Source organism: Panicum hallii, chromosome 5 (assembly GCF_002211085.1).
Source record: "Panicum hallii strain FIL2 chromosome 5, PHallii_v3.1, whole genome shotgun sequence".
In the NCBI taxonomy this organism is placed as follows: Eukaryota; Viridiplantae; Streptophyta; class Magnoliopsida; order Poales; family Poaceae; genus Panicum; species Panicum hallii.
Genome location: NC_038046.1, coordinates 11,692,924 through 11,717,870, shown reverse-complemented (window position 1 = coordinate 11,717,870; position 24,947 = coordinate 11,692,924). Strand labels below are relative to the sequence as shown.

At 47.9% G+C, this 24,947-nt stretch overlaps 3 protein-coding genes and 1 non-coding gene across 12 annotated transcripts; 3 read left to right on the top strand and 1 right to left on the bottom strand.

Annotated features, from left to right (window-relative positions):
• Positions 1-11,431: 11,431 nt before the first annotated feature.
• On the bottom strand, positions 11,432-12,602 carry LOC112895391 (chromosome partition protein Smc-like). Its single transcript, XM_025963341.1, has one exon. It carries the CDS (start codon positions 12,482-12,484, stop codon positions 11,759-11,761), a length of 726 nt encoding a protein of 241 aa, XP_025819126.1. The 5' UTR covers positions 12,485-12,602; the 3' UTR covers positions 11,432-11,758.
• Positions 12,603-13,263: 661 nt separating this feature from the next.
• On the top strand, positions 13,264-19,363 carry LOC112892168 (zinc finger CCCH domain-containing protein 13). 7 transcript variants are annotated; one of them, XM_025959274.1, is made up of 4 exons: positions 13,264-13,717; positions 14,687-14,829; positions 15,240-16,061; positions 17,620-19,363. In XM_025959274.1, the coding sequence occupies exons 1-4, from the start codon at positions 13,402-13,404 to the stop codon at positions 19,189-19,191; spliced, it is 2,853 nt and encodes a 950-aa protein (XP_025815059.1). In that variant the 5' UTR covers positions 13,264-13,401; the 3' UTR covers positions 19,192-19,363. The 7 variants fall into 7 exon arrangements, with proteins under 7 accessions (XP_025815059.1, XP_025815066.1, XP_025815065.1 ...); XM_025959281.1 differs by lacking the exon at positions 13,264-13,717 and adding an exon at positions 14,989-15,053 and having other exon boundaries at positions 13,794-14,829; positions 17,620-19,330; XM_025959280.1 differs by lacking the exon at positions 13,264-13,717 and adding an exon at positions 14,989-15,068 and having other exon boundaries at positions 13,794-14,829; positions 17,620-19,330.
• Positions 16,815-16,878, top strand: LOC112896085. The gene has a single exon (XR_003229373.1). It is a non-coding gene; the product is annotated as a small nucleolar RNA snoR101 (small nucleolar RNA).
• Positions 19,364-19,672: 309 nt separating the features above from the next.
• Positions 19,673-24,417, top strand: LOC112893847 (zinc finger BED domain-containing protein RICESLEEPER 2-like). 3 transcript variants are annotated; one of them, XM_025961360.1, is made up of 5 exons: positions 19,673-19,849; positions 20,233-20,412; positions 20,539-22,590; positions 22,681-22,771; positions 24,143-24,417. In XM_025961360.1, exons 2-4 carry the CDS (start codon positions 20,370-20,372, stop codon positions 22,758-22,760), a joined length of 2,175 nt encoding a protein of 724 aa, XP_025817145.1. In that variant the 5' UTR covers positions 19,673-19,849; positions 20,233-20,369; the 3' UTR covers positions 22,761-22,771; positions 24,143-24,417. The 3 variants fall into 3 exon arrangements, with proteins under 3 accessions (XP_025817145.1, XP_025817144.1, XP_025817146.1); XM_025961359.1 differs by having other exon boundaries at positions 19,677-19,849; positions 20,539-22,596; XM_025961361.1 differs by lacking the exon at positions 20,233-20,412 and having other exon boundaries at positions 19,678-19,849; positions 20,539-22,596.
• The last annotated feature ends 530 nt before the right edge of the window (positions 24,418-24,947 follow it).

Here is a 24,947-nt window from a genome sequence, read left to right as displayed (position 1 = left end):
GGGATGGACGGCATTTCTGTGTGGATTGCCGCTGGTGTGCTCGTACCTGTGTGGTAGGGCAAGGGAGGGAGATGTCCGTCCTGTCATCCCTAAGGACCGAGTTGTTGTGACATCTCACCTAGCTTCCTGTCGTGCAAACCACTTGACCGTTGTATGGGCAACGGCTTGGCCTAACCCCACTAGTTAGTCTGATAGCCATCAGGAGAGCTGGGAGCAACGGGTGATCAAGGAGACGGGATAAGCTCTGTGTGACTTATGCCCCGGTTAAACCTCAGTGTTAGGTCGAATGACCCCTTGATAGATCCCGTGGTGGCTAGTCAGGTCTAGCTAAGGTGGGTAAGGGCTTCGATGGGATCTGCACCGGCGCTAAGGTGTTCGTGTTGTGGTACCCCGCCTGTGGGTAAAGTTGCACACCTCTGCAGAGTTTAAAATCTATTCGAATAGCCGTGCCCACGGTACTGGGCAAGTTACGGTGTGGTCACATAACTAGTGTTACTCTCTGGGAAATGGTTGAACTGGTGTGAGTTGTTTGGAAAGTGTCCGACAGTTGTGCCGTGTGCTACGGCGGACGGGGAGTCCGGTAGCAGTTTAAAACTTGGATCCTGTGTGGATCAACATTGTGTGCTCCTTGGTATTGGAAAACTTGTTTTGAAAATGTTTTCAAAATGAACCCTTGCATATAACCGAGTTTTCCGCAAATAAACCCTAACCGTACCCTTGGATTGTCCTTTGCATTAATCTCTGTTATACCCCCTCCGTGTGTGTGATTGGACTTGCTGAGTACGTTCGTACTCACCCCATTCCTATTTTTACAGTGGAAGACCCAGACTACGTCCCCGAAGACAACGAGTAGGGTTTCGTCCTGCACCCAGTCTTGCCCGTGGTTGAGGCCACCGTTGGATTCCGCATGGCGCAAGACTCTGATGATTCTCTTTTCGTAGCTAGTGTAGTAGTGTGGGTTCTGGTTGTAATCCTCGCGATAGTGGCGCTTCACTGCCCATTACCGCGTAGAGTTGTACGGTGATGTACCATCTGATGTAATAAAAGTGTTATCAGCCTCCTGGGACTGATAAATCGACACTTTTAAGTCTCCCCTGATGGGGGGGACGCTTCATCTTAATATTTCCATTTGTTTAGATTTTCATGTTAGGCAAGTTTTGTACGGTTCAACCAGCAGTAGTCATTAGTTTAGGGTATAAATATGAACCTCTCCTTCATTGTTAAATGCTACAATGGTATTCCGTGCACTTGCGGAGATTTATGTGTGATGTAAAAAATACCACACGATGTTTCTCGGCATCGCCACCGAGGATTAACTGTCCCGATGATGACGCTTCGAAACGCCAACGTAGGCCCAGCTAGCTCGCCCGCATTAAATCCGCGAAGCTCAAACCGACATAACGTGTGGACACGAAGGAATGGTCAACAGCCGGAGCAGCCGCATTAACACCTGTGCTACACAGTAAGCACAACTTTCAATCTCCACGTGTGCGCCCAGCGTGAATCTTAAAGCAACGAACGGACGGCAGAGTAAAGGGTGGGTACGGACCACTGTGCTGAACACCATGTTTGGCCCCACCACGCGGGACCCCGAAGAGGAAGCACAGCACCAGGGCGGAGAACCTCAGCAGGCTCGTAGGTCCAGGGAACACTATTCATCGCATATGCTACTCCACACGATTCAATCGTAGAAGGGAGTGCCGGCCGCCGCCGCTCACGCTTCCGCGGCTGGAGGAGTGGTAGCAAGGGGAGGGGGAGTGGGAAGTGGTGGGAGCGGCCGCTAGTGAGGTCGCCGGCCACCGGAGTGGTGGTCAAGACGGCGGAGCTTAGAGTTTCGGGTTTTGGGAGGGCGGTTGCGGGGGGTCGGTGCGTCCTGAAAAGAGGGGGGAAGGGGAGGAAGGGAAGACCGGCGGTGGTGGCGGGTTGTAGGACAGCGGCAGGGACGCCGCCGGTCGGGGGTGGCGGTTTGACAGTCGGTGGGTCAGGGACTGGGGTGGAGCGCAGGAGCGAGGCAGGCACCGGGCGGCGGAAGCCACCGGAGATTGGGAAGACGACCGGCGGCGGGGGCGAGCGCCTTCTGCGACGCGTCACTCCCCACTAGCATATGCGGGGAATAGACCCCCCCCCAAGGCAGTCAGCCGCGCGCGCATTCACCTCAGGACCCGCCACCTCCAGTTGCACCATAGCCTCCCCTTCCTCCTGCAGGGCTTGCACGATGCGGGCCACGACCTCCACGAGTTCTGCCGCGAGCGCGGCCACCGGTTCATCTAGTTCCTCATCGTCGGGCTACGACAGTGTGGGCGGCTGCTACGTCTTCTGCAATTCCCTCCGACTCCAGTGGCGCGTGGCGGCGGCGTGAGGGAACAAAGCCTCAGAGAAGCACCGGCTAGCCTGCGCGAGCTGGGCTGCCGCGTCGGCGCATATGGCGCTATTCTCGGCGAACTGGGTGCGGACGAAATCGAGGTGGCGCTGCACGGCGTCAATGTCGACGAGGCGGCTGTTGAGGTCGCCGATCACCTCCGCAATGATGGGGTTCTAGTGGATGGGGTTCGCCATTGGAGAGGGCCCCGGGCTAGAGGGGCCGGCGTTGGGGACCTCCGGGGTTTTGGGTGGGTTTTCAAACTGGAACAGTAGAGGTAGGAAGGTTGTAGGAGGAGAATGGGAATGTGGGGCCGGCCGGATATGAGCGAACTGCCATTGTACTTGTACCTGGCATGGCTTGGAAGAGAAGTAAGATTAGCAATAGTACCAGTTACAGTGACTAAATTACAAGTAGGTGATGGTTGTTAAATCATGCGTATACTTATTTGCAAATTAGGGCGCAAAGGAATCAGTTGCAGCCAAGGAACACATCAATTGCCTGTTGCTAGTTGCAACGCACCCGATGTGTCCCCAAAAACCCAAAGCACGTGATCAAAATATCATCAATTCAGCATCCGTTACTGAACGAAAAAAAATACCATGCCACACTATAAGAAACAAACAAAAAGCAAAATACAATAATGAAACACACAACGGCCACAAAATTACACGCCCCATTGCCCTTCTGCCCTGAAACCTCCAATCGACCGTACCAGATCCACTGGACGGGTAAATGAAAGGACTCAGGACTCAGTCAACCGAGAGAAACGACCACCATATTGCTTTGCACGCTCTTTCACATTTTACAGTCACAATCTAAGATATTGGAGCTTAAATCAGAAGTTCATCGTGCAAGGATCTGGCAGGATAAAAATAAAAACAACATCACAATGAATTTTTCTGAATTCAAAAAACTATCAATCTCAGATGTAGTGAACTCCATATTCCATGATCAGTGTCAACGAAGTGTGCGAGAAGATGAGCAGATGATGAACTTCACAGTGGTTAAACGAAATGAAACACCCTTCCCAAAGGCCACCTTGGCCTTTGCTTTACTTTCTCAAAGCTATATTAGCTCTCGACGAAGCATCTATGTCAGCAACTTGTCACAAATGTATCTAGTATATCGTCAGCAGCAATCAAGCAGATGAACTTGCCCAAACAGCGATCAAGCAAAAAACAACATTTGTCAGGGCGTTGTACTACGACTTCGCTAGGCCAAAATACCAACCACCGGGACCCCGAAGAGGAAGCACAGCAGCAGGACGGAGATCCTCAGGAGGCTCGCTGGCCCGGGCACCACGGCAGCCCACGACGCAGCGTACGCCAGCCCTTACGCCACGGCGACAGTGAGGACCACCCCGGGGAGGAGGTATGCGCGGGTGAGGGCGAAGGCTAAGGCCCGGGCCAAGAGGAGGAACCCGAGGGCGTCGATCAGAAGCTGCTCGTTCTGCAGGATGTGATCGACGCGGGCCACGACCTCCGAGAATGCGGCGACGCGCGCTGCCACCTCTGGATCATCCAGCACCAGCACCAGCTCCAGCTCCTCCTCCGACTCCGGCTCCAGCTCCGGTGGCGCGCGGCGGGCGGCGGCGTCGGCAACCGCCCCGTCGAAGCGCCGTTGGGCCTCCGCGAGCTGGGCCGCGGCCTCGGCGTAGAGGGATGGAATTTTAGTGAGCTTGGTCCATTAACAAATTTAAAATTTTTAATAAATCTTAAATGCCTATGTGTGTAATAGAAAGTGGTTCAAATTTAGTCCTATATCTTGCCAGTGAATAGGAAGTGGTTCAAATTTAGTCCTATCTTACCAGTGAAGGAGTAGGATGACCAACATAAATCGGAAGAGAGCAAATAAGATTTTTAGGAAGCGTTTTCGTGCGAGTGCCCAAAATCTTCACCACAACGCGTCTTCCACCTAACTCCGTCGCCTCACGGATCAACCGCCTTCGTCGTCTCCAGCAGCGGCGGTTCGTCATCATCAATCCTCCGGCCAAAGCTCGATACGTGTTCTGTGATCTGACGTGTTTTTAAGCATGTATAATGAGTTTCTCACTGTACTATTTACACTGCTTAATATGTTAGATTTATACAAACTATTTCCTGTGTTCATCGTGTTTTATTGGTCGATGCGGCCGGCGAGGTCGTCGATCAGCGCCGCGGCGATGGGGTTCTGGATCCTGGCGTCCGCCATCGGAGTGCGAGTGCGAAGGGGCCGCGCGCCACGCGTTGTGCGCTGCTGCTAGAGGTGGGGTTTTGGATGGGTTTTTGGCCGGGTCGCGGCTGGAAAAAGGAAGGTTGCAGAAAGAGAATGACCAGGGTTGTGGTGCCGGGATGCTATATAGCGTTGTGCCAGGCTTGACTTCATCTTGACTTGGGCGGTAAGTAAGATTAGCGAGGGTTAATTATATTAGCGATTCTGGTGGCATGCCATGGCACGGCAGGACCAACAGGCAGCCGGAGGATGTCTAGGCCGTGTGGGCATACCAGTTTCATGATCCATGAACCATCAACACCAGCAGTCTCAAACAAATGGATCCTACAAGGATGATAGCATGAGAAAGAAAAGGAATAAGCTGAATATCACTCTGAATATCTCTGAACAGCAATTACCTCTGCTTCTTACTTCGTTTCACCACCGGTATGCAAAGCGTGCAGGAAGATGAGCAAATATCATCAAAGAGAGCACATTTCACAAAGCCTCACTAGCGTTAGTTCCTGACTTACCCGAAGGCCAAAGGTACATCATCTTTTACAAGGCACATACAGCAACAATTCAGCATCAAACAACCAATGTCTATGTCAGCAAAATTGAGAAAACAATTACCCCTTCTCCTAAGCCGCATTACCCACCACCACCAAGACGGGGACGATGAGGCAAGAACAACGGCCGGTCGGATCGAACGCGCACGCGCCGCGGCCATCAATCGAGAAACCCGAAGAGGAAACAGAGCACCAGTACGGCGATCCTGAGGAGGCTCGCGGGTCCCGGCGCCACGGCGCCCCCGGTGGCGGCGTACGCGATCGCGTAGGCCGCGGCGAGCACGCCGGGGACGAGCGGGGCGCGGGTCCAGGCGTAGTCGCCGGCCCGGAGCAGGAGGAAGAACACCAGGGCCTGGCGCAGGTCCCGGTGGAGCAGCAGGGCGCGGTGGGCGCGGTCCGTGAGCTCCGCGTACGCGGCGGCGCGCGCGGCCAGCTCGGGGCCGCCCGCCACCACCGCCTGCTCCGGCGCCAGCTCGGAGGCCGCCTCGAGCAGAGCCTCCGCGTAGCGCCGGCGGGCGACCGCGAGCTGGGCCTCCACCTCGCCGTAGCGGGCGGCGTTCAGGCCGATCTCGGCGCGGACGAAGTCGAGGAGGCCCTGCACCGCGTAGACGGCGTCGGCGTCGCCGACGCGGCCGTTGAAGGCGTCGATCGCCGCCGCGACGATGGGGTTTTCGAAGATGGGGTTCTCCATTGGAGTGGCTCAGCGCTCACGGCTTTGGAGGGTTTTCGGTGGGTTTTGGACTGGAATTCTGAAAAGTTGTACTACAGACTACAGTAGGAAGGTTGGAGAAGGAATGTGGTTGTGGGGGCCACAGCAATGTCAGAGGATCAGAATTCTTTTTTTTAAAAAAAACTAAGAATCAGAATTCTACCAGGCACAGGCAGGCAGGCATGACTTAGCGGAAAGTTGGATTAGCAAGAGCAGTTTGATAGTGGCTATGTGGTTGAATTACCGTAGGGGCTAGTGGCCGAATGACAGGGTGATAGTGTCAGGTCGTACTCGCTATCACCAATAGACCCCGTTTGATGCAAAACTTCCATAATTTAAACTGGGAAGGTAATTTATTGTGAACGAACTTGACTGGAAAAATTATCAGTTGCAGACAAACAGTATGCTGCAGTTGCACATTGCATGAGCGAAGTCAATGAAGAGAGGCCACCAGCCCACAACACTTCGAGACATACATCTATAGTATAAAAATAAAAAATAATTAAAAACGTTTCTTACATAGATCGGACCCGCCGTACTCCTCCCGCTGATCCACCTGTCATGATCCATGGAGGTGGTGGGAGTAACAGTAGACCCATCCCTCCCAAAATCCCGCCCTGTGTTCATGCCCGCTGCGGCGCGATTACGCTCCCGCTCCCGCTCCCGCTCCGGGGGCGATACCTCCCCTGCTCTCATGCCGCAGCCCGAGGCAGAGCTCAGACGGAATACGGGCCTATTTGGAGCTCTACCTAAGCCGCCACCGCCTAATCCTAGGCATGCGTTTGGCTCCTATACCAAAGATAGCGCGCCACACAATCTGATGCGCGCCACAGCTCGCTCGCCACGCAAAAGAACGCAGCACCTGCGGCGCTCGATTTGGCCGCCACAACCAAATCGCGCCGCAGCTCGGTCTCGTCCCTCCTCCGTCCGTGCCGCCAGGTACTGCCGCCCGCCCCCCACCCCCGGTCCGCCACCTCCTCCTGGCCCCCCAGAGCGCTGCCCCCCAGCGCTCTGGAACAGATCGGCGCCCCTCCCCCCGGCGGAAGCTCCGCCGCCTCATCCCCCCCCCCCCCCCCCCCCCCGCAATGACTTCTCCAACTATGCTCAGCGTGAGGATGATCTAGGTGATGATTCTGACACTTTACCTTCTTCTATAAGTGGTCAGCCTGTTATGCCTTCACAAGTGGCTGATTTAAGCTCATCTAGCTCTGCAATGAAGCGCCCAAGAAGTGAGGATCAGCCACCTAAGAGAGATGTGAGGCCAAAGAGCCGTATATCAAAGGTTGGAGATATAATTGCAGCTACTTTGGTGGAACTCCAAAAGGAAATGAAGAAGCCACCGCCCCCTCCACCAGCTATGCGTAGCTCTGATGATATATTATGGGAAAGGCTTGAAAAGATGACATTAACTACTGACCAAAAGTTGATGGTTGGAACATATCTAGCAGCCAAAGAACAAAAAGGTATGCGTGGTTTCTTATCGGCTTCAGCTGAGGTAACATTTCAGTCATGGGTATTCAAGTTCCTTTGCGATGCGGGGCTGTGAATTGGCTTGGTGTGGGTGCTACTATTTTGTTGAAGTGCTCAGGTATTACAGATATGTTGTATTCTGGCTGTCATTACAATTACTATTTGCATTTGGTTAAGCTGATTTATTTTACACTTGTAATAGATTCATCGGAGTACTCAAGATGGGTGATGCGAATGGAGGCTGACCGCTGTGAATGGAGGCTGACAATAGGAACTTTTGTTAACTGCTAGTGCTCTACTATTTTGTTAATCAGCACCATTGTAAATCTCTTACAGTGATTATATGGAGCTGGTGAAAATTATTGATAACTGCTTATATGGGCTGTTTGTAGAGCATTTCTTCTAGGCTGATCATAGAGCATTTTGGTAATACTCTATTATTGCTGCTATGTTCAAGTATTATGGAGCTGTTATGAACCATCGATCTTGTGATTTTAAGTAATATTTCTGCTATGTCCAGAATTTGGTGGCTTTAGCACTCTTTTTTTTCGTAAAGCTATTTGGCTCTGCATCTTTTCTTTGCCTTGGATCAAGAACGTCTGAACCGGACAGTCCGGTTCGTTAGACTCATGCATAAGTTAGGCGTGTTACCAAACAGATGCCACACGTGCCTAACATTAGGCGTGGCAGGACATCAAACACCTACCATACTTTTCTTCACCATGCCTAACCTTAGGCGCGGCAGTACACCAAACACATGCCTAAGCATGGCTGCTTAGGCACGCCGCACTTGTGGCGGTTGCCTAACCTTAGGCGGTGGCGGCTTAGGCAACTCTGCAAACAGGCCCTACATCTCGACCCACAGTAGGACCCAGGGACGGCCGGAACGTAGAGCTCGACGGCGATGCGCCCGGCGGCGGCTTGCACGACGGCCTGGGCGTGTTCCGGACACTCCGGGCACGGAACGGCCCGGCCAAGTACCCCTACACCATCCACACGCAAAACACAGAACCCTCAGCCCACTGGAACTGGCCCAGAACCCCTGGAAATCGAAGCTCACCGACAGCACCCTGCTTTCTGCGCGGCGCCGGACCGAAGGAAGAAGAAGACCGAGACTTCCGGGCTCCGGTGGAGGATTCAATCTCGAAACGGTTCAAATGGATCGCTGAGGTGCCTAGGAGATCATGTGCAAGATGAATTTGACCATGGTGCAGCCATGGCAACGAATTTCGCTTGAGAAGAGGGCTCAGCAAGAGGAGAGGAACTGACGGAAAGGGGGGGGGGAGGGGGGGGGGGCGTTCTGAACTGACGAATTCATGCTTGCTTGCCTGCTGCTGGATCCCCCCAAGAACGCCACGTGGATACGTTGAATTTTGCCGCGAACTCGATCAGGTGCGCTCGGGAAGATAAGAACGACGATCTACAATTCATCTCTGAATATGTTCTGAACCCGTGCACAGCTCTGTTTTTGAACCCCCCAAACTCCAAATTTCGTTACTGAATCTTAAAATCGCCAAAATAACAGTTGTAGAGAGTTCATCCAGCTACCTTTTTCATGTTATGCATTTTCCCTCAATCTCTAACATAGACAAAAATGGCTCTGAAGTTTGCTGTTTGCATTGGATTAAAGCTGAATGTTTCTGAACCTGAAAATTGCAGTGCATTTTTCTCCATATTCTTCCACTGAACTTCAAAATCTCCAAAAACAAAAGTTGTAGATTTGATAATTCTCTACAAATTTTGTTTCAGTAACCCTGACTGATTTGGCCTCTAACCCTTCCAAAAATTGCTCTGAACAGGAAGGGTTCAGGCTGTTTTTCTGAAATTTCTGCTGAGTTCATTCAAACCACCTCTGTTTGAATTCAAATTTGACTATCTTGCTAAATTTTTTATGAAAAAAATGACATATTTACATAGCTACTAATCTTTTTATAGTTTAGCATTGGAGAATTATCATCTGATTCATGTTTTCTCGATCACAATAATCAAATTATAGATTTGATCAATGGTTCATATTTTGCCGAAATGGACGTAACTCATTACATGCGTGGATCCACGTCTCAAAGATTTTCCAAAACATGTACGTGCCCCACATACATTTTACTAGTTTGTAAAAATTAATTTGATTCATTTCCACAATGCGCTCCACAGGAGCCGAGATCACGGGGCAATGAGAGCAGTAGCCCATACGTGGCACGGACTGATGCTGCTGTACCGAGATGCACTGCCCACTCTCGCAGCAATCATTCTTTGTATCGCGTTGTTTCATCGGATCCAACCAGTTACGATTTACTCTACTCCCTCCGTCCCATAAAAAATACAATCTGCATTCGAAAATAATCTCATCTACAGATTACTGCCTAATTCTATCTTATTTTTACCTAATTAAATGGTCAGATTTGATTTGCATGCCAAAACTAACACATATAGCAAATAAATAAGGGTATAAAAGCCTTTTCAAACCACCACTAATTTATTAGAATTGCACTTTTCATGGAAAGGAAGGATTACTTACGAAGTATACTCTGATCACATTCACATCAAACTTTGGCTCACCTCAAGTTCAAACGAGCTCAACGATGAATAAGGTCACCCGGTCAGAGAAGGCGATAAAACCACCAAGTACTCTAGACTGTTCAGAAATGACCATAACGAGAAGAATGGATCTAATTTCCGACACATTAACCCTCTAGAAGGCTCATGACATTCACTCAAGTTAGATCTACGAGGCAAAACACACCAGTGGCGTTTCACATCATAAACCCAAATATATATCGCGTTCACGTCATAAACACAACTATAAATCGCCAAGATTTACAAATTGCCATAACCCGCACGGTGAGCAACAGTTGTGATGGCAGAGAACAGCACTAGAAACCACACAGACTATGGACCCAACAAAGACAACCATCTGTAGCCATCAATCACAATGAGAAAAACGCTTTTGTCAAATAGGCAGCTTATAAAATCAAGGAATAAAACCAAAACCTCTTATACATGGGCAATGCAACAACCACAAAAACAATAGCACCAAAAGCTAATATTCCTGAAAGGAAATAGCACCTATTGCCAACATCATTTAATCATTCACGATATCATAATAGCTGTCAGGTTGCACTGGCCAAAACAACATACAAGGCATACACATTGCTCACACCTAAAATTTCCACAGCATGCTACTTGATCAAAATTAGCAGATCGTAACTAAAGGGTGAACGCATCAACTCAGCCTCAACCATGAAGCAAAAAGCAGCATAAATGCTTTTACATACTCGGACAGTAACTAATTGCATCACAAGGAGAAATTTGACACCATGTCAACAATTAGATTAAAAAAGGGGCAAAATCAAAAAACAATGAAGCAATTCAACACACAACCGCAATTGTCAACCACAAACAAATAGATAAACAGAGCTGAAGCAGTAACAAAAACGAGAAGATGACCAGTTCCTTGGTCACATGTCATATGATTGATCGTAAACAATTTAGTGTCACCACCAAAAACGCAAAGAATGATGATAGTGAAGGAACGAAATGTAATGAGACATCGTATCCCTATGTTTCCGTGGGTTATTACTAAGCAACTAATTCATAGGAGTCATACGAATCCCAATACAGCACTAGCAGCAGCAGCATCACCAGAGAAAACCTACAAGCTTCACATTCAAACAACGCCGTTAACTACTAGTTTATTGAAGCAAAAAGAACATACATATTAGCATATCAATCACATCGTTTCTTTTGCCAAAGATTTTGTTCTCCAAATCGATGAAGATAATGAGTCCACTTGAAACCATATAAAAAAACACCATGAGTAAACAGTGAAACAGTATTTGCTCCAGCTTGAATTGGCCAAACAGGAATACAAGAAAATACAATGCTTCTGCATAAGGGTAACGAAGCCACCCACCCACCTACCAATGGCAATTCCACTAAAAACTCAAGCACAAGTGATAAAGAAGACATACTATTAGAAATTACGACCAAAATCCACTAGCACAGTAATATGTCCTACAACAAGCCTCAAGAAGCATGTCAATAGTAATCAGATGCAACACATGTCAATTGCTGAGGTAATTTCATGATTTCATCGATACACAAAAGGGATAGCATTACCAAGCCATCAAGTAATTGAAATTAAGCACACCCATCAGCAGAGCACAAACCATTTTGATCAAAACAGAGACAAGCGACCGTGACATAGCAGTAACGAGAAGATAACTAACCATACAGTGTTTCTCAGTTGCACGAACATTTTATATGTCACCACCAAAAGCACGTAGAATGATACTAGAGGAAAAACAGCAGTGAAACATAACCAGCCTCCAGATCCCTATGTTTTGGTAGGCTAATAAGCAACTACTCATAGTCGCATCACTCCCAGTTCAGTTCTAGCAGCATCGCCACGAAAACTTCCTGCGCAACAGAGCAAAACTTACTGCGCAACCGAGCACCAGATTACCTCTTGAGGCGGAGAAAGATCAGCACGAAGGCAGCCGTGCTGGCGGCGCCAACAGCCGCGGCCACCGCCATTGCCTGCCACACGCCCTCCACTTCCTGCGGGGCCTCAGCCGGAGCAGCCTCCCTCTCCTCCATTGTGGCGACGGCGGCGGATGCCTTCAGGGCCTTGATCTCCTCTTCGAGCTTGAGCTTCTCCTGGCGGAAGGCCTCCACCTGCCTAGCGAGCTCCTCGTGCCTGCGCTTGTCCACATCGCGCTCACCCTTCTCGATCTTGAGGGCGGCCTGGAGGCGCTCGACCACGGCTCGGAGCGAGGCGGCCTCCTTCTCGGCAGAGGCGGCGGCGAGCTCGGCGATGGTGACCTCCTCCCGGGCCTGCATGAAGATCCCCTCGATGCGGTGCGCCTCCTCGGCGCTGGCCTCGTTCTCCCTGCGGGCCTCGGCGAGCTTCCCCTCAAGGTCGAGCTTGGCGGCGCGGAGGTCCTCGATCTCGGCGTGGGCGGCGACGGCAGCGTAGGACCTGGCGGTGACGTGGGTGCCGGCAGCCCCCTCCTCCTCCTCCTTCGCGACGCCGCCGTTGGGCGCGGGGTTCTCGGCGGCGACGGCGGCGTAGGACTTGGCGAGGTGGGTGACGGGGGCCTGCTCCTCCTCCGCGACGCCGCCGTTGGGAGCGGTCTTCTCGGCGGCGGCGGCGGGGGAGGCGAGGGTTTCGTCGCCGTTCTCCATTGGGAAGTGGTGGGTTTTGGGCTTGCGATTTCTCTGCGATTGATGGGGCGGCGGCGGGGTGCGGGTTGGAAAGGTTATGGAAAAGGAGAGAAAGGCGAGGCTTCTTTCTCCTCTCCTCCCCTGCAGCCCTGCTCGGTGAAATGGTGAGGGGGCTGAGAAATATCTGGAAGGGTTGTTTCGCCTCGCGTCAATGACAGGTGGGGTAGGTTTCGCAGATGGCGCGGCGGCCACACCTGTCAGTTACGATTACCGTTTGGTGGGATGGGAGCGCGCGGCTGACGGCGGCGGCGGCGCGCTCGCGTGGTGGGTCCCGGTGTCAGTCTGTAGGAAGTTGGTGCCTGGGGGCGACGGCGCATGGACGGCGTCACCACGCACCAGATTCTTTTTTTCCGCGTTTCGGTAGTGCGCTGCATTATGGCGTGGACGCGGTTTTCGCGCCTTGTGGGCCCGCATCGCAAGTGGCTGGCTCGTTTTTTTTTCCCGAACAAATCTGGTTTGTTGGAATTTGGAAATGCACACACCACGAAGTTGGATGGGGCCGGCACAAGCACATGGCATGATCGGCACGCACGTTTCTGGGCTGCCACTGCAGGGCCTTCGATGGGCCGCTTGCACAATAGAAAAAGAAGGTTTAGGCCAGTTGGAGAGCCCAATTGCTACGCATCATTCGTGGCGCCTCTGTGTGTGGACTGGGCCGGGCTCCCTTTTTTCCTCTATTTTTGAAAAACCGTAGGGGGGCAAATGCAAAATCATGAAGGCGAAAACTAGGATTGCCAGCGCTTAGCGGCGGCCAAGCCCAATCTCCGCCGCGTCATTCTGAACGAAACCCTAGAACTGCTCCGCCGAGCATTCCGATCCCCTTGATCGCCGCCTCGCGGAAACCCAAGGCCGAGGCAGCTGCTAGTCACACCTCCGCCATGGATCTGGAGATAGTGGGGCGGCACGCCCTGCTGTTCGACGACGACGCGACGGCGGAGGTCGTCAACTCCGGCGGCTCCCTCGTCCCCTGGGCGGCCGTCGGCGCGGCGGACCACCTTCTCGACCGCCACGACGTCCGCCACCTCCTAGATCGTGTGCCCCCTCGACCGCGCCGCGCCTATTCCCGGGCCATCCTATCCGTCCCCTCGTCCGACGGCGTCTCGGAGGCCGAGCTCGATCGCGAGCGCTACCACGACCTCCCCGCCGCCGATGGCGGCGGCGAAGACGAGGGTTCCGGTGATGCGGCCCTCTCAGGTATAAATATATCTTCCCTTTGGGCCGGCCTCTACTCTCTGCTTTTACTGTATTCTGCACTAGTATCTGTAACTGTCAGCTTCTGCCTTGCCTTCGTTGTGTGTTTGCCATATTTTGCGCTCAAGTATGTATTGTTCTACATTTTCAAGTGCATTTCTGCATGCACGCTTAAAACTAGTGCGCCTTGCAGAAGCCGAAGGTCTTATGTTTGTCATCTTTCAGAAATGAGCTAGAATGAGCTTTTGTTGTTCGAGATCAAAGAGACTGGTTTGAAATCTAGTAGGAAAACAGGTGGTACGCACTACATTGTTGAATGTCAGCGCACAAATATCTAGTCAGCGCACAAATATCTAACAAACGTTAAGAACATTCATGACCACGACCTGTGTTCTAAATATTGTTTGGGCGTGAAACGTTTGGCGGATGAAATTTTCTTGTTTGTGTTTTGTCACAGCCTCCTTTTAATGAGTTAGAATGCGACCATTTCTGACCCATCTGAATGAAGCCTCAAGAAAACTGAATATAAGTCCATGCAATTTGTTCGAATCCTTTGTTCCGATCAAATCCCTGTTGAATAAAAGCATCATTTTCAAATTGCAGAAGGAATTTTTCAGATATTACTCACTTCTGTGACCTACAAGTTTATCACCTAAAACTAAAAGTAATGTGCAAGCAAAAAGAATTTCATAAAGTACGTAGCCGTGGCTTTTGACAGTAATACCAGCACATGATTAAAATAGCAGTGTTTATTGTATCCACAAGTTTTTTTTTTCTTCCAGTGCATGTTTGCAAGTTTGCAGGAAGGATGCTTTGATTTTAGTTGATGAGCATCATTAATCATTTCAAGTAAGAGATTTTCTTCTATTGCTAGTAAGATGAGATTTGGGACTGCATGTTTTCTTCCCCACTCCTGGGTATTTGTTATTTACTATAAAACTATCCTTTAGCTGACACATTTTGCTTATCCAGGAAACGGGACAAATATCAGACAAACTGATTATAGTTCTGTTCCTTTCTCATATGGGAGTTCTGCTGGTTCGGAAGATCCATATTCTTCGGGCTCGTATTACCGCCCATCATTTTATGTGCCAGAAAGCTTGTTGAATAAGCTGGTTAGTATAAGCTTTGATCTTTCACTTTTAACTTCTTTTTTCCCCCACAAATATGATAGAACTTTATTTCTTCAACCCTTCTATTAATCTTCTTCAGTTGATCCAGCAATAATTGTCCAAGGTGCATATGTTCTTCTAAGGATTAAATGCCTGTTTCAGATGGTTGGAGCAGAGATGAAGTTCCTACTATTGATGCACATTGTTTCCTTGCAATGTATCTTGACGTAAGGAATAGGCAGGTGGGATTAGAATGATTCAAATGCTACCTATAACAAATTGAATGGGATGGTTGTTCTACGATATAACAGTTTCTTTATACTAATTCATTCTGTTTAGACATGACCTTGTGCTTTTGTGCCATCTAGCCAGTACTGAGACAATGTTTTTTCCACCATGTTCTTAATTTACAGCCTCCCTCTGAGAAGGCGCATCAGATAATTGCAAGAACGGCTTTATTTGTCAGTGAGCATGGGGGACAGTCAGAGATTGTGTTAAGGGTGAAGCAGGGAAATAATCCAACATTTGGATTCTTGATGCCGGATCATAATCTCCACAGCTACTTCCGGTACCTTGTTGAACATCCTCAACTGCTGAAAGATGGTGCGGATGCTGTTGACATGAGTAAAGGCAAAAAAAATGAGGGTGAGCATGCCTCATCTGGGGGGGCTTTGTCATTGCTTGGGACTGCATATGACTCTGGAGATGAGGATGAAGGTACACATCCCCCTGGTTCAAAAGGCATTGATCCTGGAAATACCATGACCCCTGATGCTCAGGGCCCAGTGAAACCTGCATCCACTATACCTGATAACAAAGATCAGAGTGCATTGTCAGAAGCAGCTGCTGCTTCAGCTAATCAGAGTGCATTGTCAGAAGCAGCTGCTGCTTCAGCTAAGAGTAAACCTATCTTGATGAAGAAGAATCCAATGATTACTGGGAACATCATTATCACTGCTCCACGGGATGAGGTTAAAGACACAATTACAGCATCAACTACTGCAAAGTCACAAAACATCAATTCAGGCTTGTCTGAAACAAAAGAAATGATCCTTGAACCACCATCTTTCATGAAACGCACCATGGAGAAAATAGTTGAGTTTATTCTAACAAATGGGAAGGAGTTTGAAGCAAAACTCATTGAACAAGACAGAGCAACTGGAAGGTTTCCATTTCTTCTGTCATCTAATCCATACCACTCTTATTATCTCAAGTTTCTCCAGGAAACCCAAGAGGTAATTTGAGTATGCATGTTTATGCTTTAAGCTTGAAAGATTTGTATTACTACCCCCTTCTTATTGGCACGTTTTAGAAGCCAAAAGAAATTTATTGCGTTTTCTTTGTTACTATTTCTTAGCAGCCAAAAGAAAATTAGTTTCTTTAAATACTCTCCATTAATCAGGATTTCACACCTTGTATTCTAATTGTTCCTAATAAGTCAGGTTTTCACATCTGGCTTCTTTATTGATCAATTATTTAATCATTTGTACTTAGACCTGATTGAGCTTTCTACTGCTAAAGATGTCTGCACAATTGATATGAATATTGTACTCTCAAAGAAATGGCACTATATTCTTCATTAATCAAGCTTCTTTTCTTGCTTATAAATAGTTGCCTTATTGGTCCAGTAATTGGTATAAGCTCAGCTGCTCTATATTCTTCTTGAGTAGTCTTGATATGCATTTGTATTCAGAACTATCATGTTATTCTGCTATTGTTCTAGTGTTTCTTTGTCCAGCAACTGGTTTTCAATTTTGGTCCTCGTTGCTTAGAAATTTGAAATCTTCAAGATATTTCTGTTCTAACGTTCCAAATTCTGAATGGTTTGTTTTTGCCAAGCTCACCGACACTTTTCCTGAAGTGGATTTCAATTTTGGTACCCGTTGCTTAAAAATTTGAAATCTTTAAGATATTTCTGTGCTGCTGTTCTAAATACTGAATTATGTTTTTGCCAAGCGCACCAACATTTTTCCTGAAGTGCATATGATGTCTTACACTTGATCTCTGAACTTCAGGTAAGTTCATATGTGGAAAGTATTAATCACTGATGCACCACTTACTCTTTTTCCTCCCATTTCTATTGGTACAATCACAAACTACCAAAACATTTATCTTAACTAAAAGATCGTTCACCTCTACTGTGCTGACTGCTGTCTTTTGTTCACTTCAATCAGTTTCTTTGGTTTAAGCTTTCTGCATCACTCTGCAATTTGCTTTGCTCTTCAAGATTATAATGTCTATTTTTGAATGATTTTTTATTTTGCTTGCCTTAGATTGTACTCTTGTAAATAACAACTGTGACGCCCAGCACATGATTTAGTTTAGCTATGTTTTGAAGAACTCCATATGAAATATTTTCAGCTTATTTTGGGATGGGTCTTATCTTCATAGACACGATTTGCACAGGCTGTCATGTTTTAGTTGAATAGCTTCCCTTGGTTAATTGTTGATTTATCGCATCTCTTGTTTGCTTTGAATGTCAAGTTTTTGAATTTGTAATTCTTTTAGCTCAGCTTAGAAGAACTCTAGTTAACAATACTGTGGATGCCCAGAGCATGATTGGTGACTCATCATCACTCATGGCCTGGGGAATGCTAGATTGTGTATTTAGACATAGGCCCCCTTTTGCTACGCAAGATTTTACAGGAAATAGTTCAATTCTCACATGGTTGATAAGAATTACTGTGTTCTATCTGCTGAACTTCACCGGCCTCTTTACTTACGCAATGTGGCTACAACCTCTTCACAAATTTTAACTGTCGCTTGTTTCTTTATCTTTTGTTGATTTTGCAGTCCAAGTCACATTGTAGAAGTCCTGATCACAAGGACAGAAGAGATTCTTCTGACTGGAGGGACAGAAGAAGTCCTTCCGAGCATGATGGCAGAAGAAGCTCTCGTCAGCGCGATGATAGAAGAAGCTCTCACGAGCGCGATGACAGAAGAAGCTCTCACGAGCGCGATGACAGAAGAATCTCTCGCGAGCGCGACGACAGAAGCTCTCGTGAGCGCCACGACAGAAGAAGCTCTCGTGAGCGCGACGACAGAAGAAGCTCTCATGACACCAATGACAGCAGTTACAGCAAGGAAGGAACCAGAAGCAATGCATGGCCAACTACTGGCATGATCTCCGGTTCTTCTGACAAAAGCTCATTAGAGCCATCAAAGAAGCAGTTGTATGATCAAAAAGGGAAGGGTATATTCCATCCTGTAAGTGGGGTCAAGAAGGATCCTCCTCGGAAAGTCACTGTAGATGAAGCTGCTGCTATTGTAATGGCGGCTACTCGTGGACTGGGTGCTGCCAATGACTCACTTAACACCATAAAAGGAAGGAAGGGAGATGTTGACATCCATGGTAGTAATGACCATTCTTCCAGCTTTGGAAGTTTCTCGTCTTTACTAGACCAAGATGCACTGTCAAAACGCATTTCAAATAGTGAGGCAGATACTTCACTTACACGTAGTGGACAGCCTAAAAAGGAAGGTTTTGGAATTATTGATGATGATTGGATTGCAAACACCATTGCAAAAGCTGCTGCTGTTGCAGCCTCCAAAGAAGCAGATTCGTCTGAAGCTTCCATGACAAAGGAGCAGAAGCTGAAAGCTGAGAGGCTTCGGCGTGCAAAGATGTTTGCAGCAATTGTTAAGAGTGGAGGAAACAAGATGAATGATATGGCTGCAGTATCTGATCCAGCTGATGAACCTTCCGAGGCCACACCTGCTGACATGAAAGCCTCTGAACGTGATCGGCAACCTGAGGCTAAGGAACGTGAAGGTAGCTCTGCTCCGATTGAACATGATGGTTCAAACGTGACAAAGCAGGAGAAGGACTCTGATGATGAGCAGAACATAGTGCGGAAGTATCGAAAGAAACATCACCAAAAGTTGGACGAGGATAATGATGAATCAGAGGAAAGCTATAAGCCCTCGAGGAAGAGGCACCGCTCAGAGCATTCAAGAGCCCATAGTAAGGATGTCCACAAACATAAGCACAAGAGTCACTCCAAGGGCCGGGAATCCAGACACCGTAGGCACCGGCATAGCTCTTCGGAAGATGAGCATGAGCATCGGAGTTCCAAGTCAAGGCATCGGCACAGGGACGATGGTCGCCATTCTGATGATGAAGAGCATAGCAGGTCACACAGGCACCGGAGGGAGCATCGCTCCAGTTCTAAACGGAAGCACGAGGAAGAGCAAGATCAGAGTGAACAGACTCAAGGTCGCTTGGAAGTGTCCCCAAGCACATCAGGTGCTAAGTTTGAATCAGACAAGCCACCTGGTGACACTTCTCAATCTTCTCAGGGGGCAACTGAAGTGCCGGGTGAGCTGAGGGCAAAAATTAGAGCGATGTTGCTAGAGACGCTGTAATATTTTGTTGTAAGCAATAAGTCGTTTGTAACATTAGATCTCTGTTTTAAATCTCTGTCCTGTAACCTACTTGCTCTATTGTATTTGGTTCAAACGTTCCTCTTGTGCGCTCAATGGCCCATTTTATCTTCATGCTAAATATGTAAGCCCGATCCCGACAGGTATTTTCTTCTGCATGTATGAGTACTCTTGCTTTTATGACGTTTCTGTGTGAATCGGCGATATGGATCTCAAGAGTAGGGCTCCTGCTGCCGCGGGAAACTTTTTTCATGGTTTGTGCGCTGAAGCCTGAAGGCGACATTTCTGGTGAATCCAGTAGATGGACGGCATCCAGTTGAATCCGGTCCAACCCAAACCATGCCGTCAACGGGCTTGGATTCCGTTTCCCGCACCTCCGTCTCAGCGGCGGCTCCGTCACCCACGCTCACTCGCTGCCGCAACGCAGGACCCAACCACCGTACCGTACCGGGGTCGCATGATCGCATCGCAGCCGTCCGTTTGCGCAGGCCCGGACCCGAAACCAACGAGCCCGAATGGGTCGCACCTCGCAAGCCTCGCCCCCCGGCTCCGATCTGCTAAGCCGCCGCCGGATCGGGTTGCGGGTCGCCTCCCCCCGACCCCGATCCACCACCGCTCGCCGCCGACCGCCGCCGCCGAGGTTAGTCTCCCAACTCCCACTCCCCCACCCGGTCTCCTCCGCCCCCTCCTACTGCCTGCCTGTTCCCCCTTATCGGATCCGCTTACCCGGGCCATAAACCCTAGCTAAAAGGCGCGGTCTGCGAGCCTTTTCACGCCCGATTTCTGGGGCTTGACTGTTCGAGTGCGTGGGGTTGGACCCTCTGGGCTCCGATTTGGCGGGGGATTGCGAGGCCGCTTGCTTGCTGCAGCTGATTGTGTCGTTAGCTAGCTCTGAGGGATTGGGGATCTGCGAGGGATGCGTAAGCTGGATTTGGTGGTGATGCTCGTGTTTTTTCTCTTCCACGAAACTGCACGGCAGCTTGCATTTTTCGCGAAACTTTAATGGTGTTTCTGGTGTCATAGGCGTCCAGTAGTGCTTTGTGCAATGTGCTTGCCCAGCATATCAACAGTCTCTGCACAGACGTAGCTGTGTGCATGCATTCAAGCTAGCTTTGCGGCCTTTGATTTAGGAGAGAGCTCGGCCAGATTTTGGTCTGGTTATGGGTGAAAGGCTACCAATTGCGTTCCAGTGTATGACAAAAGGTATAGTTGGATATGTGCATTTGGTATTTAGTTTGTTTTAGTCTTTCATTTCTGGGAAAGAGAGAAAATCGAGAGCTTTTTTCCTTTGCTCTTGTTATATGATGTGCTTCTATTGATGTGCTGCAGTGGGTGATCGTATACGTGGTAAAATGCTGGAGCCAACAGCAATTGAAGTGCCAATTGCTGCCTCAGTCAGCAATGCGGTGGTGCCTGCGCCTTCAGTTCACAATCCACGGGCGCGCAAACTGCGGTCTGCAGTTTGGCAGGACTTCACGAAGGAGCGTCGTGCCGACGGCAACTGCGTGGCTATCTGTAACCACTGCAAGAAGCAGCTCACGGCGACGAGCCGGTCAGGCACCACGCACCTGCGCAACCACCTCGCCATCTGCACCACCACCTCCACACGACGTGCTAGTAAACGCCGGAAGCTTGTTGTGCGCCGTATTCACCACAACAAATCCTCAGCTGATGGGCGATCTGGTGAGGGCCACGCCTCGGGCGACGACAATGACAATGAGGGCACGCACTTTGATCAAGAACTCAGCCGCCGAGACCTTGTGCACATGATTGTCCAGCATGGCTACCGGTTTTCGATAGTAGATGATGTGGGCTTCCAAAAGTTTGTCAAGAACCTCCAGCCTCAGTTTAGGATGGTGTCATATGACACGGTGAGGGCTGATAGCATGGTAATATATGAAGGTGAGAAGCTTAAGCTACAGGATGTGCTCTTTAAGATCCCCTGCCGGGTTAGCATCTCAGTTGATATGTGGCAGTCAAATACACAGATGGAATACATGTGCTTGACCTGTCACTACATTGACCATGCCAATGATGAGTGGAAAGTTAGGAAAAAAATTCTCAACTTTGTGCATATGGAGGCACCTTTTACAGTTGATCAGATTGCTAATCTCATTGTAGAGAAGTTGCATAGTTGGGGTATTGACAGAAAACTAGGTGCTGTTGTACTGGACAACTGCAGTGGTGGTGAAATTGTTGCCAGGGAGCTTCACAGAGTTTTGCAGCCCAGGAGACTTCTGTTAAATGGGGATTTGTTCCAAGTACGCTCTTGTGCACATATTCTAAATCTCACTGTCCAAGAAAGCTGGGAACAGGCATCAGATATAACTGATAGAGTCCGCAAGATGATTACCTATGTCAAGTTTGAAAGGTTCCAAAAGTTTCAGGATATCTCAAAGCTACTGCATGTGGATCAAAAGCTGTTAGTTGTTGATTCTCCTGATAACTGGTCGTCCATTTACTTAATGTTTGAGTCTGCATGCTACTATCATGATGTTCTTGTGCGCCTCACAGAACAGGAAGGGCACTATGATGTTTTTCTGGCTGCTGCTGACTGGGCTGATGTGAAAGCCCTCACTGAAATTCTAGATGTAGTCTATCATGCTATGGAGAAGTTTCCGGTGGAAAACCCAACTGCAAACCTCTATTTTAATGAGATGTGTGAGATCCATGTGCTTTTGAGAACCTGGCGCAATAGTCCATCTCCTGTTGTTGCCAAAGTTGCTGGTCAGATGCTTTCCAAATTTGAGGGCTACTGGGATCTCACTAGGCCTGTGATGGCATTTGCATCTATTCTTGATCCTCGTTACAAGATGAAGTCCCTCGAATACTTCTTTCGGCTCATTTATGCTGATGAGCAATTTACAGCAAAGACAATGATAGATCTCATCCAGAATACCTTTCACAATCTGTATAATGATTACAAGCACCAGTCATCAGATTCATGGAAGAATCCATCTGTTCTCTGTTACTCTAGAAATAGTAGCTCCTGCATGGGCTCTATGTACAGCAATGGGGATGATTCTAAGACCTTCTCTCGTATCACATTATCTGATGCTCGACGAGGACTTGATCAGTATATACAAGAGACATCATCGGGCCAATCCTTGAAGTCTGACTTGGAGATGTATCTCGAGGAAGCAGTTTATCGTCAAAAAGAAGGAAATCAGGATAATTTTGACATTCTTGGATGGTGGAAGTCCTTTGCAGCCAAGTATCCTGTACTGTCACAAATGGCTCGTGATATTTTAGCTATCCCTGTATCTATCATCCCTTTGGACAGTGAAGACCGTACACTGAATGAGTATCTCAGTACTATGGACCCTTCAACGGTTCAGGGATTGGTGTGTGCGCAAGATTGGTTACGGGAAGACCCAGAAGGCATCCGTGAGTTTTACCAGATACTATCTCTAACTGTTGTAAAGATTGGTGTTTACTTAACAATGATCGATTTCCCATGTGCTTCTGCAGTTGCTGTTTCAGGTGGTCAAGCAAATGATGGAGCACCGCACGGTGACGAACTGATTCTGGTGCCGAACCAAAATAGGTGAATACATTGGAGGTACTGCACTGCTTTCAGTTTATTTCGAATACTATGATTTTATCCTGCTGAGAGAAAAGTTGACATAAGAGGTCTTTTAGTAAAGTTCAGAGAAGCTGGTTGTGTATACTTTCTTGGCATTTGTTTGTCTGCATGGAAAAAACTCAAAAGCACTGAAGCACAAATCTCTTAGGTGTTGTTATGTGTTCATTGTTCAATCATATAGTAGTTCTAGAATTTGCAGTGTTTGTTTAGTGGTAATTAGCTTATGCCCTCAAAAGATGAGAATAGGTACCAACAACCTAGAAATAGTAATATAATATGCATTGGCAGTCCAAGATACACTGACAAGTTTTATTGGTAAAATTTTGTATGAATGAAGTTGTATGCTTATAACAGCAGTTGTCCTGATAGGACTGCTTGTGGGTATATTATCACATTGTGCATAAGCTCATGTGTCATGTTTGTACGGCATGGTCACTATTGATGAAGGTGGCCTGCAAAACTATTTTATTAGCTGCTGGAAACTGTGAGCACCATTGCAGAAACTGGGACCTCCAGACTATAGTTATTAAAATTCTTGAAGCCAACTAGTTTGCATGTCTTTAATTTTAAAGCTAGTCCTTACTTTCAGTATTGTTTTAATGCAGTCAATTATATTTTTTAGTTCAAGGACAATCCTTATGGTGGCGTGTTAATTAGAATTGTATTTTGTACTGTTGGATCCGCCTTGTTCTCAGGAGTGGAACTTTGATTGATGCAATGATATGTCAGGGCTCTGGTTACTTCTTACTAGCCATTTGAACTAGTTTTTTTGTAGACCAATAAAATTGGTATCAGTGCTAATTGTAGGTTGTTTAAGAATGAAAATGTACAGATGCACACCTGACAACACACATGCACACTATGCATGCATTATGCATATTTTTATCAACCAGACTACAACGTTTGTGTGTAGGACTATTTGGCGCCGTGATATTAGTGAGCTTTATAAATACTCCCTCCATTCACAACAACAAGGGATTCTAAGTTTTTCCTAAGTCAAACTAGCCTAAGTTTGACCAAATTGATAATGGAGTATTTACATATACCACATTAAAGAATTAAACTTTGAATATATATCATGATTGATCTAATGATGCTCATTTGATATCGCAAGTATTATTGTGCTTTTCTATAAACTTGGTCAAACTTATAATAATTTGACTTGGGGTGAACTTGGAATCTGACGGAGGGACTTGTATTTTAGCTTATCAGTGCCGTGTCATACTCTGTGTCTGTAATCATCTAGAGCCTTTACATTACCCAAATTGTCTAATGCTTTTCCTGCCCTTTTTTTTTGTATACTTTGCATCATGAGTTCATCATCCTAACCAACTGAACCTTGTCCAGAGTGGACTATTCTGAAAGAAGGCTTTTGAGAAGACTGAAGGCAGCACGGGAACTAAATAATCTATTGTCCAAGATCCAGCAGTACTCATGATGTGTAAATGCATCGTTCTAGTTAGATGTTGATCTGTACAATGAACTATTAGAGACACCCTCCGAGGAGGCTAACAATATCCGGCCACCTAGTGCCATTGAAAACAGCCGACCATGTATTCATGGTGACTTGATGTGTATTGTGCTGCTCAGGTAACCTAAACTATCTGTGTCAGGTTTCGCAAGGCCATTGCAAGTATTCAAAGCACTCTCCTTGATGGGGGCATGCATGCCCTTCAAGGCTGGGGGTGCTTGGATGCGTGATAGTTGGCACCAAGATTCTGTTGTCCAAATCTATGGGGTACTCGAGGGGGTCTTACATGTAATAGGGTATTTCGCATCATCGCATTATCCAAGTAAAATGGTAAGCATAGCTGCCAGGAAAGGATGTAGCGTGTCCCAACCGAGCTTTGGCTCGAACCTACAACAGCGACAGAGTAACGCCTGCCAAGAAAGCACCCTCCGAAATGTGGAGGTATAGCCGACCGTACAGACTACGAATGGTTCTCAGGTTGTACGAATTCCGAAAATTCAAAAGTTTTTCACCGTACATATTTGGCTGGTGATTTCAAATTTCCTAACACTTTTGGCTAGAAAGATTCGTACGATTTGAGCACCAGGGAGAGGCTTGAACCGACCGAACCTCAGCTCACAGCACAACACGCGCTGGCGCATGTAGTTGCAAGCCGTGCTTACGGCATACGCGCGTGCTTCC

Coding starts and splice junctions, on each gene's coding strand:
- LOC112895391 (XM_025963341.1), bottom strand. CDS start 12,484: ATGGAGAACGGCGACGAAACCCTCGCCTCCCCCGCCGCCGCCGCCGAG.
- LOC112892168 (XM_025959274.1), top strand. CDS start 13,402: ATGGATCTGGAGATAGTGGGGCGGCACGCCCTGCTGTTCGACGACGAC. Junction 14,830..15,239: donor AAAGCTTGTTGAATAAGCTG/GTTAGTATAAGC, acceptor CTTAATTTACAG/CCTCCCTCTGAGAAGGCGCA. Junction 16,062..17,619: donor TTCTCCAGGAAACCCAAGAG/GTAATTTGAGTA, acceptor TTGATTTTGCAG/TCCAAGTCACATTGTAGAAG.
- LOC112893847 (XM_025961359.1), top strand. CDS start 20,370: ATGGGTGAAAGGCTACCAATTGCGTTCCAGTGTATGACAAAAG. Junction 20,413..20,538: donor GTTCCAGTGTATGACAAAAG/GTATAGTTGGAT, acceptor GATGTGCTGCAG/TGGGTGATCGTATACGTGGT. Junction 22,597..22,680: donor GGAAGACCCAGAAGGCATCC/GTGAGTTTTACC, acceptor GTGCTTCTGCAG/TTGCTGTTTCAGGTGGTCAA.